Source organism: Apodemus sylvaticus, chromosome 1 (assembly GCF_947179515.1).
Source record: "Apodemus sylvaticus chromosome 1, mApoSyl1.1, whole genome shotgun sequence".
Classification (NCBI taxonomy): domain Eukaryota; kingdom Metazoa; phylum Chordata; class Mammalia; order Rodentia; family Muridae; genus Apodemus; species Apodemus sylvaticus.
Window position 1 is genome coordinate 38,306,125 of NC_067472.1, and position 22,055 is coordinate 38,328,179.

Below are 22,055 nucleotides of genomic sequence, written 5' to 3' on the forward strand. Positions count from 1 at the left end.
GACCTGGGTCCACGACGGGTCCCTTGGCGCCGCGGTTTGGGACAGACTCCGAGAACGGTTGAGAATCTAGCGGCGGGGATCCCGCCGTTCCCGGACACTTTTCCCGGGTGATCCCAAGGCGGCGGTGCACTTGTCACCGTGGGTGACCGAGAGGGGACGGCGGGGGGCGGGCCCCGCGGGGCAGGTGGGCGCGGCCGGCGCTGGCCGCGGCAGCAAGTGGTTGGGCCGTGCGCAGTCCGTCCTGCGCGGCGCCGGCGCGGGTGCCCGGTGCGCGGCGCCCTCCGCTCCGCTGCGCCGCCCGCCCGCCGCGCGCCCATGTCTCTGCCCGTGGTGCTCCCGGGCTCCTGCTGCCCGGTGGCGGGGCTGTCGGGCGGACCTCAGGCCGGGGGTCCTGGAGCCGCCGCCTCCGCCGCCGCTCAGGAGCCGCCGCTGCCCCCGCTGCGGCCGCGCTGGTCCCGGGGCGCTCTCCAGCCTCCAGCCCGGCCCCGCTGCGCCCCCGCCGCCGGGCTGGCCCCGCCGCCCGCGCTCGCGTCCCGCCGCCCTGCCGCGCCGGGCTCCGCGCTGCTGCCGGCGCGCCCGCTGCTGTCGCTCGGGCTCCTGCAGCTGATCCTGGGCTGCTGCATGGTGGCGCTCAGCTTCGGGGCGCTGTCGCTGAGCAGCTCGCCGCAGGTGAAGAACTCGTGCCCATTCTGGGCCGGCTCCTCGGTGAGTACGAGAGCACCTATCGGTTGGGCCCACCATCGGGGCAGTGTGTTGTGGACAGTCCCTTCCATTGTTTTTGTTTGACCTCTATTGGGGAGCGCAGACCCTAAAGCCACCTGAAGTGTAGGTGACATGAGTGGGGGGGTGGGGGGTGGGAGGTAAGTGTCCGGAGGCAGTCAAGTTGAAGGGAGAATTGGATTGCACCTGGGCTGTGTCTGTCCCTTGCACGCTAAGGATTTTGTTTCAGTCAAGTTAACAGTATCAAGCTCTTCGAGAGACTCACTTGAGGATGAGCGAAAAAGACTTTGAAACTTTTTTTTTAACCACTGAATACTGCATTGACAAAGTAAACTCCAGAAGGACAGGGATTTCGATAGGTTTTCCTCACCGATACACCAACAATACCGGTACAGGGTGGGTTATACTTCTGGAATGGACAGAGTGACAGATTGAAGAGGGGGAGGTGGCTGACTTGTTTTTACTCTTCATTAAGACACGGATAAATGAAAGAGTATCTGGAGGTGCGTGGCTGAACCCTGAGGAGTTCCCAGGTAATAGGAGGTTGTCTGTGACTGATGACTTGTACCTGGTGATTAAAGAAGGGCTCAAATCCTGGGTGGGCTCCTGGAGCCATCAGAGCTGTTCTGCAGAAGGGATGCTCGAGAAACAGAACGTCATTAGGGATGCTCACCCCAGAACTCCAGAAGTTGGGGCAGCTAGCTGGGGGTGTCTGCCCTCCCCTGCCTCCTTGGCCAATGAGGCTTAGGGAAGCCTGGCCTCTGAGAAAAGTGGCGGCCAGTGAGCAAGCATTTGTAGACTGGATGGCCTCTCATCCCTGCCTCCCAACTGTGTCACAACTTTTACAGCATCCAACCCCTTGAGGTTTGCCAGGGGCCTGGAGGCTTGGAAACAGGTCCTTGTGCAAGGACTGTGGAGGTTGAGAACGGCAAATGACCTTTCTATAGGAGCCCTACAGTGTCTATAGCATTTTCTACGATCTTCAGTGAGCTCACACGAAACATATCCAGAGTCAAGACCAAATTAAACAAACAAAAAACAAAAAAACACAAGTGCAAGAACATACTGAACCTAGAGTAACTGTTCGGATGAGAACGCGGAGAACCTGAGGTGTCTCTGGCCTGACCCAGAATTTTGTACTACCCAGCTTCAATCTATACTTCTTCTAAAGACCTTTGCTGAATGCTTCTGTTGGGACTCCAATCCTTTTGTGCTACAGTGAGTGAAGTCCAGAACTTAAGTATTAGGTGGGCAGAGTGGTTTCACCCTGTATCTCTGACCCTGGACTCTGCTACTGTCTTTGTGAGTGTTCTAGAATGATTTGAAGTGTGGGGAGTCTGTTGGGTAGGAACCAGGATAATGCTTCCCCCCTCCTCCTTCCCGGCTAGTCATCTAAATGGTTGCTGTGTTGTTTTCCTCTAAGTACCCTGGGCCAGAATCTTGTATGTATTTTATGGATTTACTTTTCGTAAAATCATAGTCCATTATTGTTCTCTCAAGATAGCTAATTTATTAAAAAAATATTTGTGGGAGGTACAAGGGAGATGGCCCAGTCAGTAAAATTTGTGCGGCATAAACACGGGTACCTGGGTGGGGTTGGAAGAAAATGGATACAGTGGAGCTTTGAAATTGAATTGGCCAGTCAGGCTAGTCAAGGGGATGAGACACTCCGTCTCTAAGAATAAGATAAGGTAGAGAGTGAGTTCACTGTCATTCTCCGTCACCACACACATGCAGACATACTAACAAGTATTCACACCACACACATAACCTGTACACACATACATTCACACACACACACACACACACACACACACACACACTGTATTTGCTTTTCTCTAAAATTAAAATCTGAAATCGGTTTGCAATTGTGAATTCTGTCCAAGGTAAGCAAATGCACTTAGATGTCAATGAAGCCACAGTGGGATTTGACGAGGAAAGAAAACAAATCTCACAAGCCAGAATGCGCAGGGTGGTGAACTGGAATGCACAGGATGGTTCCTGGGCCTGCCACTGGCTGGGCACAAGCAGATCAGACCCAAGAAGGAATCTAGGATTTGGACTTGAAAGGATCACTTCTGTAAGCCACAGTGCATCCTATGCCTGCGTCCCTGGATCAGTATTCAGATCTGTAACTGCCGTTCATTCTTTCTGTATGTGTGACCTGTTCCTAAGGTCGACTTCAGAATTTGCAGATTGTCAACAGGACCAATGAATATTAACTGTATCTTCAGAACAGCTAAGTAGGGTTTAGGCAGCTGTCAGTAGATGCCATCCATTCTCTTGGTGTCTTAGGAAGAAAAATACCACACTTGTACTGTGTTTTAAACTCATGTGTGTGAGAGAGCGCTATTTAAAAGCAATTCTGTATTATGAGAAGCATGAGACTTATGCAGACAGTGTATAAGACAACACCCTGATCCCCAACCCCCCCTCACCCCCCACAGCCCCCCCCACCCCCACCCTGCAGCCACTGGGACGGTGGTCTCATCTGTGCCCCTCCTTAGCTCAGCCCCAGGTCCCGTGTGTCCTGATAGACACCAGAGCAAGGGGTGTGAAGCAGGAATTAAGGCCCTTGTGTTCCCAGTCCATTTGGTGGATTAAAATTGCCGTGTTATTTTGAAAATCTCAGTATTACATCATCGTATTTTCATGTATAAAAATTTTAGTGTGTGTATTTTTAGGGAACAGAGAGAGATAGATATTAAGAGATTTCCTAAAACTGACCCTTCTACTTTTAACATTTCATTATGAAAGAAATTGGAGTTTTAATGAACGTAGAAGGGAGAACATAATGACCCTGTGTGTTGACGCATCACCAGCCTCAGAACATCTGAATCTCTGACACCATGCCCCGCCTCAGCACACTGGGTTATTCTAAGGCAAATTACAAAAGTGCAACTTCAGCCATTAAACACTTGAGTGTACATTTCAAAGAAGGGGCCTAAGGGCACATTGCAAGCGACTCAGACGGTTGGCCGAAGATTCTTATGGAAAACGATTAAAATTGTGACTTGAGGACTGGAGAAATGGAAACAATACACAATATTGAGCTGTATTGAGCTGTAGCCTGCATGCCTGAAAAGTTACCATATAACCAGAACTGCCTGGGAGTTTCCAGTGAGTTCACTCTGGCATAGACACCAAAATGGGTTTTAGGAAATTCTTTCTCATTACACCTAGATCGCCTTTCTCTCCCCCTTCCTACTCCTCTGTCCAGATACCACTAACTTCCCTTCTTTCTGGCTCTGTAGATTACTTCAACCTTGGATATTTCATATACATATATATGTATATGTGTATATATATGTGTGTGTGTGTGTATGTGTGTGTGTGTGTATGTGTGTGTGTGTGTATGTGTGTGTGTGTGTATGTGTGTGTGTGTGTGTGTGTGTGTGTGTGTGTGTGTATGTATGGGATCATACAACATAAGGTCTTTCAGGACTGAATAACTTCTTTTGATTTAGGATATTTACAAGGCTCATGCAATTTAGTAGTAACTTGTTCCTGGTAATTGTGAAGTGCTATCTGTGTAGGCATGCCGTGATTATGGGCTCTCAGAGTTTCTTCCTTGTTCCCCCCCTCCCTTCTCCTCCCTGTTTTGAAGATCTGGGGATTGAACTCAGGGCCTGAGGCAAGAGCTCTACCCCTGTGCTATATCCCTGGCCCACTCAGCAGTTCGATGGATCCTTGTATGGCCTGGTATTGAAAGGAAGTGGCATACAAGGTTAAAGCTACGTGCAATCCATGTGTGAGAACTGGAGAATCATCTCCTCTCACACTGTGAATGGTGAGCCATGGGCGCTTTACAGTGAAACTGGCGAATCTTATATTGGTTTTTGTAAAACTTTTTGTTTTGTATTTAATGCACAGTTAGGTTCAAGGGGACACACACATGTTGGTAAGCAGAACATTTCAGGGGGTGATTTGTCCATGTTCACCTCCGGGAGAGGTGTCAGGCAGAGCTGGGGCTTCATCCGCTTATCTGAACCCCGAGGAGCTGTTTCATTTGTGTGAAAATACGTCAGGAATTAAGTCCTGTAAGCAGCTCTTCCCGCACTTTTGAATGAATATTTCAGCAACTTGAAGTGACTATTTTAATGTAATCTTTTTTTGAAATTACATTTCTTGACAGAGAGAATATGAGTGTAAGAGGGAGGGAGAGGGAGAGGGAGAGGGAGAGGGAGAGGGAGAGGGAGAGGGAGAGGGGAGAGGGAGAGAGAGAGAGAGAGAGAGAGAGAGAGAGAGAGAGAGAGAGAGAGAGAGAGAGAGAGAGGAGAATTTCAGGAATTAGTTCTCTCCTACACTGTGGGTCCCAGAATCTGAACTTAGTTTAAGACTTAGAGGCGAGTGCCTTTACCTGCTGAGCCATCTCATGGCCCCTACTGGAAACTTTATTATTTGACTGCTGTAGATATAGCTCAGTGGGTACAGTACCAACCTAGCATCCAAGAGATCCTGGGTTCAATCCCCAGCACTGCCAAGCAGGGCTGGTGGAGGCACTGTCATATAATCCAGGCCACTCAGGTAGAAGCCAGCAGATCAGGACTTCTGGATCATCCTCGACTTAGCCAGCTTGAGGCCCACCTGTGCTATATTAGATGCCATCTCAGAAAAAAAAAGTGCATTTAGATTTTTTTTGTTTGTTTGTTTGCGAGTGCTGTGATCATTTTTTCCTCTTAGCCAATCTTGGTTAATGACTATTACGCGCATCGTTTGTAGTGCTGAGATTAGCCAGCTGTCTTTAAACACAGCCCATGGGTTAGGTAAGTGGAGAGAGTGTCTTGATGTCTTGGTTCAGATTGTGTCATCCTGGTTCTCGGTTTAGGCACGTGCTTAAGTTATTATTTCGATCCCATTGGGATTGTGGGAGATGGTGCCTACTGAACAGATCTACCTTTGATAATAAAAGAGCAGGGAGAGTTCCGTTGGGTTGTCCATCTGATTTTTGAACATCGAAGTCCTCAGCTTTCTTCCATGCCATTTATTCAGCTTTTCAAATGAGTTATGCTATAGAAAGGGAAGACTCTCTCCCTCTCCCTCCCTCCCTCCCTCCCTCCCCTCCTTCCCTCCCTCCCTTCCCCTCTCCCCTCCCTCTCTCTCTCTCATACACACACTTTTTCAGCTATAGGGAAAAGATAAGTTGTTGAGAAATTTTTTAAATTATTTTCTGCCTATTCTTAAGACAAACAGGGTATTTGCAACACGGCTTTCAGACATCTGTGTTTAGATACAGCAGTTTTTTGGCGATTGAGCCAGAACATTTTTGCCTGAAGGCATATTTGTGGATTAGCCAGGGAAAGTAGGGCAGTAGGAGTCTAAGCTTTTGATTTTAGTGATTGGTTTCTAAGCTGGAAAATTAAGGGCATTAGCCGTACATGGTGGGTCACACTGACTCTGACCTGTCGTCCCTTCACATCAGCGGGAGGAGGAAAGCTCTGTTTTGTTCCTATGAGCTCCAGGGATGATCTACAAGGAGTGAAACAGACATGATAATGACTCCGACTGCAGGGATCTGGAGATGGCTTGGCATTGGCAGTCGGTGCTTGCCTGCACGTTCCGGGCACGTCGCATCTTGTGCTGGGTGGAAGAATGATCATGGCATTGTCCTTCTCAGCGAGTGTTCTTTCAGGAAGCTCAGGAGGTGGAAATGTGACCAGGCTTATGCAGGCATCCTTAAGCAAGCACATTTTCTGTTTCTGGTGTTCATTCATTCATTCATTCATTCACTGACTCTTGCCATTACCAAGTGCCTTCTAGAAGCTGCTTATGGTACTTGAGTGAGCTTTCCCAGGTACAAGCCCTCATGGCATAGGCAATTAATCAGTAGCAGTAGCACTGTGGCCTGGTAGAAGCCATGAAAGGCTATTGCTAAGGGACTTCCTGGACTTCCTCCTGACAGAGCCCGTCTTCTAGGTGAAGCCTAGAGTACTCTGTCTCACTCCTTGCCACCACAGCACCATGCTTTGACAACACGAGCATCTGTTCCTTGCCACACCTTGAGTTTTGAACTCTTAAAGGCTTCACCCTCAAGGCAGAGCCTCATTTCCGGCTGCCATTCCAGAAACCTCTGTTCCTTTGCTTCTCCTTCTTCTGTTTGCCCTTCTCTCCTCCCCACTCAAGGTGTTCCCAAATGCCTTGGGACTCACTGGGTTTGAAAAGAGCAGGGCTACTGGGTGAAAGTCAACAGGGCATAGGCTTGCAGGTCAGGGCTGAGGGGCTTGCAGATGTGACTACCAGGACTAAGAGGCATCCAGAACTTGAACACAATTTATTTCCCTCCATACTGGGGATTGAGCAACTTGGTGAACCCCCCAGCCTCCTTTTTACCTTTTTTTAAAAAAAAAAAGATTTATTTATTATTATATGTAAGTACACTGTAGCTGTCTTCAGACACTCCAGAAGAGGGTGTCAGATCTCATTATGGATGGTTGTGAGCCACCATGTGGTTGCTGGGATTTGAACTCAGGACCTCTGCAAGAGCAGTCAGTGCTCTTACCTGCTGAGCCATCTCTCCAGCCCCTCCTTTTTTCCATTTATGTTGAAATAGAATTTCAGTGTCTTGCATTGCTGGCCTTGAAGCTCTGTGGTAGGCCAGGTAGGCTTTGAACTTGTGATCCTCTGGCCTCATTCTCTGAACTTACTTTCCAGTGCCTGCTCTGGAATTCGGTTCACACAAACTTGCTGGCTGTGCTCTGAATCTACTTCAGAATTCAAGTGGCAATGATGCCTCTTCTAAGCCATGACCTTGGCAGGTCTTGATTTATTCGGGTCGTTATTCGATATTGTTCTATAAACTTTATTTTTCTCCCAACAAATCTTAAGTATTTTTGCCAAATATATTGTGGGGTTATTGATATTCCTTACATACCACGTATTTTATTCTTATTTTCAATTACATTTTCTGAAGTTGCTACTATGTAAACAAAATACCAACCCCAAAGGAAGAAAGGGAGCATGGGTAGGTAGTTCTTTTTATCACAGAAGGCTTCATTGGAAAAGACATCTATCAGTGAGGATCTATTAGAATTAAAAATAGGAATAGCATTTCCCTTAGCAACTCCTTTCCTAAGACTTTGTCCAACAGGAATGAAAGCACATGTCTTTAAAGATACATTCATAAACCCATGAGTGTTTATGGTTGTATTGTTTGCAAGTGTAGAAAGCTGGGACTAGAGTGACCGCCCACGAATATGGAAATGACTGAATGCATTAGGCGGCCACACAATGGAAGGTTATACGACTGTCACTCTGAAATGAATTCCAGCTATTTCACTGGAGTTGACCGGAGTCCAATGAAGTACTTACTGAGATCAGAAAAAAAAAGCAGATCGTCACAATGACATTGTGGAAATCACACTCTTGTACATATGTGCACACACACACACATACAATTTTTAGGGAGAAATTTGTACTTACATAAAATACATTGAATGTACTAACTTGTGAGGAGGAGGAGGGAGGCTGAGGCTGATAGAGAAATAGAAAGTGTAGCTTAGACATATCTTTGTTTTATGGCTTTTATGTTCCGAGCTGGACACTTCATCTTAATAATACTGTTTTAATGGCAAAAAGAGAATGTCCCTGAGAGCTGAACCACAAGGTATTCTGAGATGGTGACACAAATAACAACCATCAATGAATAATTCAAATCATAGTTATTTTCTACCCAAGTGGGCAGTCTCTGTTTTCCTCAAGGCCAGGGACAATTTCAGTCTTGTTTTCACATAAAAACAGTTTGCATTTCCTCAGCAAAGTCCAGTCCCAGCACGGTGAGGAGGAGGAGGCAGAGACACACATATGAAGACTCACAAGCAGATGTTTGTATGCATACATGCACGAGCAAGTGTACCCACACAGGAGATGCATGCATATGTACATACAACACAAGCTCACATGCAAACATGGGTGCATGGGAGTATGCTCATTTAGCCACTGGGTTTCTGAAGGATCTGTCATCATGGTGGGATCGTCTTTTGTTCGGTTTTGTTTTGTTTTGTTTCTAGTTGTTTGAGAACAGGCTGGGATTCTCCTGCCTCAGTATCCTGACCCAGCTCAGTGTTAAACCTTTTGCTCTGAAGAGACCCAGGGGTTATTTCTTTCATTTAACATCTCACGGAAGGTCAGAGTGAGGCCCAGAAACAAGGAAGAGACTTAGCAGAGGTCACATGACTGACTCTTTTGAAGCAGAGCAGGAGACCTGGGCCCTGGGTCTCATGAGCACCCTTTTCAAAGTAGAGAGTCAACACAGCCCACATACTAGGGATGAAGGTAAGCAGAATCCTCTCAGAGTTAAGGGAACTACAAGGACAGAGTGGCATAGAAAGAAACAGATTCCTGCCTGCACACATGGGGTTCTGGGTCAAGATTATAGGAGTACATTTTGTCCTCTGATAGTTTGGTGCTATGGGCTGATTCTGTCTCAGTGGGTGAGATGAGGTATTGCAGGAGTGTTAATCTGAAAATCCTCACCTGATGTGTAGTTAGTAAACAGTAATTGTGGATGTGTGTGTAGGAGGGATTTGGGCAAGGGAGATGCTCCAGGAAGGAAACTCCTCCTGCTGGGCTTGGTGGACACACCCTGTTATGCAGGGCAAGTGTACTCTAGAGGCCTCAGGGTGTCTTGAGTGAATGATTACTTTGATTCTTCTTTCTGGTAGCTTAGCAAACTGTGCTATCCAAAAGGCTGTGGTGGTTTCCAGTCTGTATTTTGGCAACATACTGGTTCTTCTCTACCAAGAATTTTAGTGTGTTTTTTATTAAAGCATCGTTGTGCAATTCAAGAGCTTTTTCTCTGTGGTTCCTCTTTGTGAAGTAAATGATCGGTGACTGTCATTTGTTGATAGTCACGTGACAGGCACTATGCTAGGTGCCAAGGTTTCAGATAGGATAGGAGCTCATGGCCGAGGTGTGGACATACACGTCTCAAAGGGTGACTATGAGTTTTCTTTGTGTGTGTGTGTGTGTGTGTGTGTGTGTCCATGTATGTGCATATGGGTGCCACCTTGCCTGACATGGGTGCAGGAAACTGAACTCCAGTCCTTTGTGAGAGCAACAAGTGCTCTTAATTGCTGAGATATATCTCCAACCCCCAAATAGGGAGTTTTTAAGAGAAAAAAGTTGGCATATACAAACAGGCATGTGGAGTGAAGAGATTATGGAAGGCTTCTCAAGGAGATGACAAGTAGGGGCTTGTAGGTGGGGATGAGTTCTCAGGCAGCTAGGAGGGCCATGGAGAGGAATGGGAATAAAGAGGGCACGGCACGAAGTCCTGCAATGTGTCACCTGGATGGCTGAGGAGGGACAGGATAGGGGTGCTTGGAAGTGAGGAGTGGTGTGTGTGTGTGTGTGTGTTCTCATGGGAATCTGGAACCCAGGCTGCAGGCTTGGGCTAGGAGATACCCTCATGGGTTTTACCTTCCACTTTGGAGTGTACCTGTCCCACGAAGGTACTTGTGTGCATCACAGACTGAATGTGACCGCACACTGGGTATATGGAGTTTGGTCAGAGATACTGATGTTTTTCCCAGCACAAATAAAACCATACACAGCCAGTAAATAGGCATTGTAGTTCTGTACGACAGCCTAAAATGGTTTTCTATGGCTTCTATAATCAGCAAGAATGGGAGACATTTAACCTAGTATTTGATGTTTAACTATGTGTTTTTCCTCATAGGTGATACTCTCTGGAATCATTGGACTGACAACTTGGAAAAGGCCTATGATACTGCTGGTATGTACTGATCACATGACACTACTCTATAACATGAAGCCCATTTAAGTAAACTGTTGAAATTTTTAAACATCCTTGCTCATTAAAAAATACATCAAGGGCTGGAGAGATGGCTCAGCAGTTAAGAGCACACACTGCTCTTCCAAAGGTCCTGCGTTCAAATCCCAGCAACTACATGGTGGCTCACAACCATCTGTAACGAGATCTGACCCCTCTTCTGGACTGTCTGAAGACAGCTACAGTGTAGTTATAACAAATAAATAAATAAATAAATAAATAAATAAATAAATAAATAAATAAATCTACAATAGATACTTTAGAAGTAAATGTTCCTAGCCAGGTAGTGGTAGCACACACCTTCAATCTCAGCACTCAGGAGGCAGAGGCAGGTGGCTCTCTGAGGACAGCATGATCTACAGAGCAAATTACAGGAGAGTCAGAAAGGGCTACACAGAGAAACCCTGTCTCAAAAAACAAACAAACCCCATAAATAAATAAATAAATAAATAAATAAATAAAGTAAATGTCCCTATAATAATAATAATGAAAGATGATAACTTGAAAGTTTATGATTAACATATATATATACATATATATACATATATAAAATACATATATGTTTCTAGTTCCAGTTTATATTCATTCTGAAGATATAATAGGAAAAAAATCTGTTTAGGGCCAAGCAGATGAAGTAGGGGCTAAGAATTCTTGGTGTGAAAGCAACAACACCTAAGTTCAGCTCTCCAGCACGCAATCAAAGCTGGCCATGTCGACGTATACCTCTAGCCCCATCACTGAGGGGTGGAGATGGGTGGGTCCCAGAACTTAAATGGCCACTGGATCACAGTCAGTAAGAGGTTCTGTATCAACTATAAGGTGGAGAATGATGGAAAAAGCTACCTGCCATTCTCCTCTGGTCTCCACATGAGTGTGCACAGATATGAATACACATGAACCCCCACCCCCAATGTCTCATCACTATGGATACAAAAGTGGAGGTAACAACACAACTAAGTCTCTGTACCTATTTACCCAGCTCTTAACCCCCACCACCACCCCATACCCTGCATCCTTTTTCTTCTTTGTCACAAGCAAACCACATTTATTAACCACAAACATTTTACTCTTTGTTAGAATAGTTTGGTTGGACAACTTCATAATTTTTGTTCCTGAGATTGCTACATTGTCTTTTTAGCCCCCAAATGTTAATTTTATTAATAATGCAGACTTCATCATTTTTCTGTGGTACCGCTGAAATGAATGTTATACAGCATGAACCATTTTCCCCCGTGCCCAATGGCAGTGCAAATGACTAGAACCTTCATCCTTTGCTTTCACCTGTTATGGGAGTTTAAGAGACGATGACAGTAGACAGACAGACAGCAGTGGAGTCTATGCAATTGCCATTGATACTGTGTCTGTCACTGAACCTGGAGCTAATCACTTAGGCTAGAGTGGCTGGCCAGTGACAGCCAGGCATCCTCCTGTCTCCTCTTCCCAGCACACACCACCATGCTTAGCATCTTTGCTTGGGTTCTGGGGACCACATTCAGGGCCTCATGCTTGCATAACGAGCATTTTACTGGCAGGTGGTGGGAAGTCACTTATAGTTCCACTCCATAGTGAGACATGAGAATCTTGAGCTCCAACGTGTTTCTAACTCCTCAAGTAACACAGGAAACATTTTGTTATGCCATCATTTATTGCATTTGGTGAACTGCCTTTAACATATTGGAAGGGGTAAGTCGTTGGTGTAGCATTTAATATGTTGGGAAGCAGGACGGGGGGAAGGTGGTGTTAGGTGAACCCATGGCTCATAGCTGAGGCTATGTGTTTCGCTGCAGCTGTTTGGGATTAGTCTCTGCAGGAAGAGTTTGGACGATGGCGTTCTGTGTTGGTATTTGGCCTTGTGGTATTGTTGGCTATTTGGTCAGTATTAAAGAACTTTAAAAAGTATCTTTTAGCACTTTATTAATACTTAATTAATACTTAAAGTATTAAAGTGAATGAGGATAAGAAAAATCTCTTCCCTGATGTTTGTATTCTAAGATTTCCAAGTGACAAAAAGAATATGAGTGTGTATCCTAGATGGAGTTCAGGAAAGCCCACACCTGAAGGCATTCATTTCAGGGTATCAATGATTTACACACACACACACACACATATATGTATGTGTATGTGTGTGTGTATGTGTATATGTATATGTAGACCTGCCTTTGAATATATAATACCCACATACAAAGCTGTGCATGGCTGTGCATGCCTATAATCCAACACATGTATATATATTTACATATATATATGTAATTATATATATTTATATATATATATGAGCATTAGCAAGTGTAGGTGAAAATTACATTAATAAAAGTGACTTTTCTTAACTGCCTTTTACTCTGTATTTATCATTGTTTATATACATATAGTTTGTTGTAAGATTGTACCCAGTTTAGGGGCCTTGGAGTTGGCGTGAAGACCTGCCTTTGAATATCTAGTACCCACATACAAAGCTGTGCATGGCTGTGTATGGCTGTGCATGCCTAGAATCCAACATTGGGGGCCAGACATAGGCAGATTCTGTGCATCCATTGGTCAACACAGCCTCACCAAAGTGATGAGCTTCTTGTTCTCTGAGAGACCCTGGTCAAGGCATTACATCAGGGAGTAATAGAGGGAGTCCCCACTGTCCTGCCGTGGCTTCCATATGCACACACATGGGCACACACACTGACATCCACATACATGACCCCACATATGTGCTGTACACAGAACACACAGCATGTGAAATGCCCAGGAAAGTTGTAACCAGCATGTATATACTGTTTTATGTCCTGCCTTTTCAGATCACTGTAAATTAGTATTAGGTAATAGTGTATTAGGTAATATTAGCATAAGGTAGTTCTGCATGTGCCTCTCATTATTGCTGATCAGTGTGCTACTGTGTTTCTATTCTGTCATTAACTTTTGTCATATGGCTGGGCATTTGAACTGTTACAATGTAGTGGCAGAATATTAGGTGGAGAGTGATATTGTGGCAGCTAGTTTTTGTAAATGTGATACAAGCAAGTGAGGTCTGGAAAGAGGGAAATTTAATTGAGAAGATGTCTCCTTCAGATTGTCAGTGGGGTATTTTCTTGATTGGTGATTGGTGAGAGGGGGTTTAGCTCACCGTGGGCGGTGCTGGGTGGTCCTAAGTGCTCTAGAAAGCAGGCTTAGTAAGACTTGAGGACCTAACCAGTAAGCAATATTCTTTCATGGGCTCTGCTCCAATCCTGCTTCCAGGCTCCTGTCCTGCCTTCCCTCAGCGATAGGGTGTGGCCTGAGAATTGTGAGCTGAGATAAATGCTTCTTCCTCAAGATGTTTGCAGTCAGCATTTTGTCAGAGAAACAAATGAACTAGACTAGTTGTAAAATATTAATCAATGTTAACCTAAAATAAGTGATATTTCACTTATTTTATAACTTAAAATAAGGACTTGCATTGGGCAAGGCTGAGACTTTCAGCTCCTAAGTTAAGTCTCAGTCACTATGCTGCATGTAGACCCTAGGTTTATATGCGTCGTAGTAAGACAGCGTTATAGTGAGGTGTGGTGATGCAGGCCTGTAAAACCAACACGTAGGAGGCTGAGGCCGACCGTGGTGAGTTCAAGGCCAGTCTGTATGACCAAGAAGACCTCCTCTCAAGCAACAACAACAACACAAACAAACAAAACAGTGGCTGAGAGATGGCTTTGTGTTTCTTACAGAGGATTCATTTCCCAACAACCACATCAGGTGGCTCACAGTTGCCAGGGAGATCAGCTTCAGAGGATCTCAAATCTTCTTTGTCCTCTGCAGGCACACATGTGCACACACATATACATCTCTCTCTCTCTCTCTCTCTCTCTCTCTCTCTCTCCCTCTCTCTCACACACACACACACACACACACACACGATTTATAAAGTAAAATCTTAAAAATAAAACCCTTTAAGACACATATGTGTGCATATACATGATGCAAGACCTGCATCAAATATATTATTTTAAGAAATAAAAACAATGTGTGCAGAAAGAAACTGGCAGTGCCTTCAGTTGTGCCTGGCTCTTCCTCTGAGCCGTACTACTCTGCCTTCTGGAGCTTAGTTTTCCTGCACTGCGAAGATAATTTTGTGATACAGGCTCTACTCTCCCCTCCCCCCTTGGGTGTGGGTTTCACCCCTTCCTCCTTCCTTCCCTCCCTCCCTCCCTTCTTTCCTTCCTTTCTGTGTTGCCCAGCCTCCCCTCCCTTGCTTCCTGAGTGTTGGAATGTGCCAGAGGCCAATGTAGGGAAGAGGCCTTGTTGCATTAGAGAAGCCAGTGGACTTTTTGTTGTAGGGTTTTTTTTTTGTTTGTTTTTTGTTTTTTGTTTTTTGGTTTTTTTTTTGTCCAAGACAGTGTCTCAGGCTGCGGGCTAGCCTTGACCTTCATATGTAACTGAGGCTAGCCTTGTTGTCCGCACCCTCCTGTCTCTGAGCCCCAGCACTGGGATTTCAGGGATGTTTCAGTGCACCTTGGGCATTGCTTTGCAGAGCTGTGCTCAGCTGCCTAGATTTGGCACTTCCTGGCCTCACCTCCCCTTCACATACTGGGTGCTGCCTGCCTCCTCACCTTAGTCTTCCTTCCCCTAGCCCAGCTGCTGCCTTCTTTGGCTCTCAGCTCAGCAGCCACACCCTCAAGAGGCACTTTCCCTGGCTACCCCAACGACTGCTTCCTGCTCTCCAGAGCCAGAGTGTAATAAGTTAGCCAAGACCTTTGAGGCAGCAGCTTAGCCTGTGGACTGGCTGCCTAGGGCTCTGTCTGTCTCCCCAGGAGGCTCCTCACTTAACCCTTCCATCTCTAGGGCTAGTTTGCTTTTATACTTCTGTGGCTTTGTGGAGGTTGGGGCAAGATTGGCGATTGGCCCCACCCAGCCCCTTGTTAGATCAGTTGTCCTCTTTCCAGTTCTGTCCACACCAGCCTGGAACACTTGGGCGTTCCTTTGTAAGAAGCAGACCTTTTGTGCGCCCTCTTCTGATTATGACAGTGATTACTTCAGGTTGTCGATCAGCTTGAACAAAGGAGGGTCAGTTTGCCCCAGTTCCTTCAAACTCAGGTTTCCATGGAAACCGAGACCTTCATTCATTGGTTTCTCTTCTTATATCACCAGAGCACTCACATTTCCAGGACAATGACAGTGCTGGAGAATAGGTTTTAAATACTTGTGGTTGTAGTTAGGGTAAAGCAGATAGAGGCCTTTATGTAGTAGTCTAGGGTAAGTATTTTGCACAAAAGGCCTATGTTTTCCATGTTTAAAGTATAGTCTTATCTTTCTGCTGCTTAGTCCTTTTTTATTTTAACAAAATGTTTTGAAATTGTTGCAAAAATCGGATGCTGTTCTAGAAATGGCTTCAAAAGTTGTCATGGGCAGGTACCTCAGTTGGTAAATGGAATTGTCTTAATTACATGTTTTTCCTTGGTGGTGCGTTAGTAAGAATCACCGCTATGAGCGTCCAGCTGCCCGCTGTAGTTTTGGTTGCTTCTGAAGTGGTAATTGGAACTACTGAAGTGGTAACTGTTGCTACTTTCTTGTCAGTTTGGAGTAGATGGGATGCATGTGACCTTCATACTGGTATAAGGAAAGCTCTGTCCATTGATGTAACAAGTGAAGGCTCAGGGCCAGGGGAGATGGTTCAAGCCTGATGACCTGACTTGACTTCCAGGACTCATGGTGGAAGGAGAGAACAAACTCTTACAAGTTACCCTCTTACCTCCACAGGCATGCAGTGGCATGCCCTCCCATAAACAAACAAACAAACAAATGTATATCTTGGGTTCCTTGTCATTGTTTGATTTGATTTGAACAGGTCTTGATATATAACCCTGATGGCCTTGGAACTCCCCTTGTAGACTGTGTGGCCTCTGAACTCACAGATATCTGCCCGCTTCTGCTTTCTATGTGCTGGGATTAAAGGCATGTACAGCCAGCAGATTCCATTTGTTCCTTCTTGTAGGTGTCCTAGGTTAAACCTCACAGCGGGACAGGAAATGGTAACTATACTGGTTATTTAAAAATGATCCTTTGATTGCTCCAACTTCATTATAAGAGTTGTTAGAACAAAATGGCTTAAAGTATACACCCCTCCCTTCATTTACTCTAAATAAGGTAGGCCAGGGAGCTGACTCTGTGCTTTGAGACCCAAGGGCCCTTCATCTGCTGCGAGAATCATGGGAGACTTACATACTTTGTTTGAGGACTAACCTCCAAGATTGGTTAGTTATAAAGAGTCACACTTCCTGATGACCCGAAGTGCTGGACTCTTAACCATCACATGCAATTGAGGATTCTCTGCATGCTGATGAGATGAGCCGTGGGGCTCTTTGGCCCTGTGTAGGCTGGTGCATTTAAAGACATTTTGTGGCTGACCATAATTTGGAATGAGCCCTTATTATTTCACAGTGCATGAGACCTAGATTTAATGCTGACACATTACCACTAATTATTAGGTACCCGTGAGGCAATCTTTTAATTTATGTGTCTGTGAAATAGGTGCTTTAATTCAGAACAATATTTTGAGTCCTTTCTACTATACTATTAGAGGTTTCCAGAACCCTTCCTAGTTATTTTGATGATAGTTTAATTTCAGATGGACATTGTGAGCTCCCTTTGTATAAGTTGCAATTCAGTGACCTATACTCTTCCATCATTTGTGCGTTCTCTTTCCCTCCCTCCCTTCCTCCCCTCTGTCCTCCCTCCTCCCTTCCTCCCTCCCTCCCTCCCTCCCTCTCTCCCTCTCTCCCTTCCTTCCTTCCTTCCTTCCTTCCTTCCTTCCTTCCTTCCTTCCTTCCTTCCTTCCTTCCTTCCTTCCTTCCTTCCTTCCTTCCTTCCTTCTTGTTGTTTTGAGATAGAACGTCATGCATCCCAAGCTGGTCTTAAAGTAGCCATGTAACCAAAGCTGGCTTTAAACTTCTCTTCCTTCCTCCCCCACTTCCTGGATCCCTAGGACCATAGGCATGCGCTTCCATGCATGGTTTTATTTAGTGCTGGACACTGAATCTAGCTCTGTCTCTTCATGCTAGGGAAGCATTCTACCATGTGAGTTGCATTCCGAATGCCTCCCTCTGTTTTTTTAGGCAGAAAAATGTCTGGAGAGCTAGGTATGGTGGTGCTCAACTATAATCTCACCTACTTGGTAGGCTGAAGCAAAAGATCACACATTTGAGGTGGATCTGGGTAATTTAGTAAGATTCTGTTTTTTAAAAAAAAACACCCTAAAACTAGATATGTAGTTGAATGATAGAGTGCTTGCCTAGCAGGCTTTGGGTTCAGTGCCTCATAACATACATAGATGACACATGGACACAGACACACACACACACACACACACACACACCACACATGCCATTTAGTGCTCTAGAGTTGGGGTCTCCACAGCTGTGAGTCCTGTGAGAAGCAGGACCAGCTCTAGCAGTGGAGGCTCTAGGGCCACACACTTTTACCTCTGAGCATTAGCAGTCATGGATGAGGCTGTGTCCCAGTCACCGCCTGGAGTGTGTGCTGGGGTGTCCACATAGAACACCAGAGCGCCTTATAATCCATGAGTGAGGGAGGCAGCAGAGCTAAGGCTGGCTTTCCTATGTGACCTTCACAGAGGTCCCAGCACTAAGTAGCCTTGGCTCTCTCTCAGGTTCCTGTGGATTTTGTGAGCCACCTGATAGCCTTGCAAGAAATGCCTTCTCTGCTTAAGAAGCTGAATTAGCTTCTCTTGTTAGGAACATAATTAAGAAGTCTGGCATAATTCCGCAGTGATTTTCTTCCCCTTCATGAATTCAATTTAACACACACACACACACAGACACACACACAACAGATATGTACACACATATATGTAGATCTGTTTTAAAGCATTAGATATTTATAGTGATTCAATGATGAGCAGGAGGTTCAAGGTGCTGATGCTGGACAGTATGATTGTAGGTGCCTGGCTTCAGTGGGGTAGGCTGGATAAGGGGTGTAAAGGCTTGGATGGTCATGGCAAGAAGTTGTACCAGAAAGGTGCCCTAGGGTGCCTGTTAGAGCCCTTTAATAATGAGAATGGATTGTGTGTATTGCTGGGTATTCCGCACATTATTGGAAATCTAGGTCTGTACTAGGTCCCCTAATTGGTTGTGAAATTCTGGGCATGGTTGATCACCTCTATGAGACTAAGTCCTATCTATCTCCGTCTATAAATATTTTATCTGTCTGTATTTCAAATATACTCCAGTGACATTGTTTAATTTACAAAATGCCTTTTAAACATGGGATGCAATATTTAATCTTCACTGTCAACTTACGGGACTTAGAATCATCTAGAATATTGAGGTCTAGCTCTGGATGTCTATGAGGGTATTTCCAGAGGATTAAATAATAAGGAAGGGCACAGCCTAAAGGTGGGTAGCAGCAACTTGACACAAGCTAGAGTCATTTGGGAAGAGGGAATCTCAACCGAGAAAACGCCTCAAATTGGTCTGTAGGCAGGTCGGGGGAGACATTTTCTTGATTAATGATTGATACAGGAGGGTCCAGCCAACCATAGGCAATGACACCCCATGGCAGGTGTTCCTGCATGGCGTGAGAAAGGCGGCTGACAGTGAGCAGGGGGAAGGCCAGAGAGAGCGTGCCTCATCCTCTGTTTCAGTTCCCGCTTTGAGTGGTGGTGGTTGTTGTTGTTGTTGTTGTTGTTGTTCTTCTTCTTCTTCTTCTTCTTCGTCTTCTTCTTCTTAATTAATTTTTCCTCTTATTGAAAATGTATTTTTCATATAATAATCCTGATTATGGTTTCCCTTTTCTCTACCCCTCCCAGCTCTTCCCTCTCCTTTTCCATCTCTCATTAGAGAACAAATAGGCTTCTAGGTGATAACAAAATAAAACAAAATGAACACATTGAAATTGGACAAAACAAACACAAGGAAAAGGACCCAAGAAAAGGCACCAGAGATCCACCCATCCACAGCCAGGAATCCCATAAAACACTAAACTAGAAAGCCACAGAGGACCGGGTGCAGACCCGTGTAGCCCTGTGCATGCTGTGTCTCTGAGTTCATATGAGCTTGGATCATGTGTATGCTCAAGGGAGATCGAATTGATTCCCATCTTCCTGAGGAGCGGCTACACTGATTTCCCGAGTGGCTGGACAAGTCTGTGCTCCCACCAGCAATGAGTGGGTGTCCCCCTTCCTCCACATCCTCACCAGCAGGAGCTGTCTCTTTTTGAAATTGATCTCAGCCATTCTGACAGGTGTCAGATGAAATGGTTAAGGTTGCTTAACATTTCCTGAAGTATTTCTTAGCCATTTGACTTTCCTCTTTGGAAAATTCTGTATAGATATTTACCCCATTTTAAATTTAGGTTATTTATTTTCTTGACATCTAGCTTGTGTGTGTGTGTGTGTGTGTTCTTTATATATTTTGGATATTAGCCTTCTAGTTGGTAAAAATTCTTTTCCCATTCTGAAGAGTGCTACCTTGTCTGAATGATTTGTTCTTTCAGTTTTACTAGATTCTATTTATTAATTGTTTATTTTAGTGCCTGTGTTAATGGTGTTCTGTTCAGAAAGTTTGCCTGTGCCAATCAGTTCAAGGCTATTCTTCACTTTCTCTTCTATGAGGTTCAGTGTATCTGGTTTTATGTTGTCTTTGATCCATTTGGAATTGAGTTTTGTGTAGGGTGATAAGTATGTATCTTTTTGGATTCTTCTACATGCAGACATACAGTTTGAATAGCACCATTTGCCGTACACACTTTACTCTGTGTGTATTTCTGACTTATTTATATAAAAAAAATCAGGTGTCTTTAGGTATGTAGACTTATGTCTAGGTGTTCAATTGATTCCATTGATCAATATGTTTTATGCCAATACCATGCTGTTTTTATTACTTGAAATCATGATGGTGATACTTTCAACAGTTTTTTATTGTTCAGGATTATCTACTCTGGGTTGTTAGTGTTTCCATATGAGTCTGAAGATTGTTCTTTCAAGATCTGTGAAGAATTGTGCTGGAATTTTGATGGGGTTTTCACTGAATCTGCAGATTGCTTTTGGTAGGATGACCAGTTTTTCTACATTAATCCTACTGATCCATAAGCCTGGAAGATCGTTCTGTCTTCTGATATCTTCAGTTTTATAACATTTTTATCATACAAGTCTTTCGATTGCTTGGTTAGAGCTACCCGAAAATCTTTTATTGAAATAGAAAGCTGTTGTTTTCCTGATTTGTTTCTCATTGCATTTGTCATTTGTATATAGGAGGGCTAATGATTTTTGTGAGTTTTGTATACTCTGCTGAAAGTGTTTATTAGCTGTAGAGGTTTCCCAGCAGAATTTTAGGGTCACTTATGTATATTATCATATCATCTGCAAATAAAGATACTTTGACTTCTTCCTTTCCATTTTGTATCCCCTTCCTTTCCTTCAGGGTCTTATTGTTCTAGGTAAGACTTTAAGTACTGGAGAGAGAGTATACAACTTTACCTTATTCCTGATTTTAATAGAATTGCTTTGAGTTTCTCTCTATTGATGTTGGGTATGGACTTGAGGTAAACTACCTTTATTGCATTGAGGGATGTCCCTTGTATACCTAATCTCTCCAGGACTTTTATCACAAAGGAGTATCGTGCTAGATTTTTGTCAAAGGTCGTTTCTGCAACTAATGAGATGATCATGTGGTTTCTGTCTTTCAGCTTGTTTTAGTAGTGAGTTAGTAAGCTTTCTGGTGTTGCTTATATACAGCTTTAAGCCACGATAGTCAAACAGGATGTAGAATGTTACTTTGGTTTTTTGATATTTGTTGAGACCTGCTATGTGTTTGAGTTTGTGGTCAGTTTGAGAGAAAGTTCCACGAAGTACTGAGAAGCAGATCTGTTCTTTTGGATACTTTTTTTCCCTTGCAGCTTTTATTATTTTTCTTTGTTCTGCATGTTTATTGTTTTGGTTATTAGTTTTGTGGAGAATTTTTTTCCCTGGTGAAGTCTATTTGATGTTCTGTGTGCTTTTTGTATTTTGATAGGCATCTCCTTCTTTAGGGAAGTTTCCTTCTATAATTTTGTTGAAGACATTTTCTGTGCCTTTGACCTGGGTTTCTTCTCCTTCCTCTATTCCTATTATTCTTAGATTTGGTCTTTTGATAGTGTCCCAGATTTCTTGGATATTTTGTGCCTGGATTTTTTTCTGTTAGATTTAACATTTTCTTTGACTGAGACATCAATTTCTTCTACCATGTCTTCAATGCCTGAGATTCTCTCTTCCGTCTCTTGTGTTCTGTTGGCGAGGTTTGCCTCTGAGCTTCCTGTTTGAGTTCCTAATTTTTTCATTTCCAGATTTCCCTTAGTTTGGGTTTTTGCTATTGATTCTATTTCCATTTTCAGGTCTTAAACTGTTTTATTTATTTCCTCTTACTATTTATGTTTTCATAGATTTCTTTAAAGGATTTATTAGTACCCTCTTTAGAGACCCGTATAATATTCGCAAAGGCCGTTTTAGGGTCGTTTTCTTGTGATTCAGCTGTTTTGCAATACTCAGGACCTGCTCTGGTGGGTTGCCTGGCTCAAGTGGAGGCATATTATT

At 44.2% G+C, this 22,055-nt stretch overlaps 1 protein-coding gene across 1 annotated transcript in view; it reads left to right on the forward strand.

Moving 5' to 3' along the window:
• Window positions 1–247: 247 nt before the first annotated feature.
• The window catches only part of Entrep1 (endosomal transmembrane epsin interactor 1), a 48,288-nt gene continuing 26,480 nt past the window's right edge, over window positions 248–22,055 (forward strand). Inside the window, exons 1-2 of the mRNA XM_052188047.1 lie at window positions 248–705; window positions 10,397–10,453. Of these exons, the coding sequence (XP_052044007.1) occupies window positions 316–705; window positions 10,397–10,453 (447 nt within the window). The 5' untranslated portion in view covers window positions 248–315. The remainder of the gene's footprint in view (window positions 706–10,396; window positions 10,454–22,055) is intronic.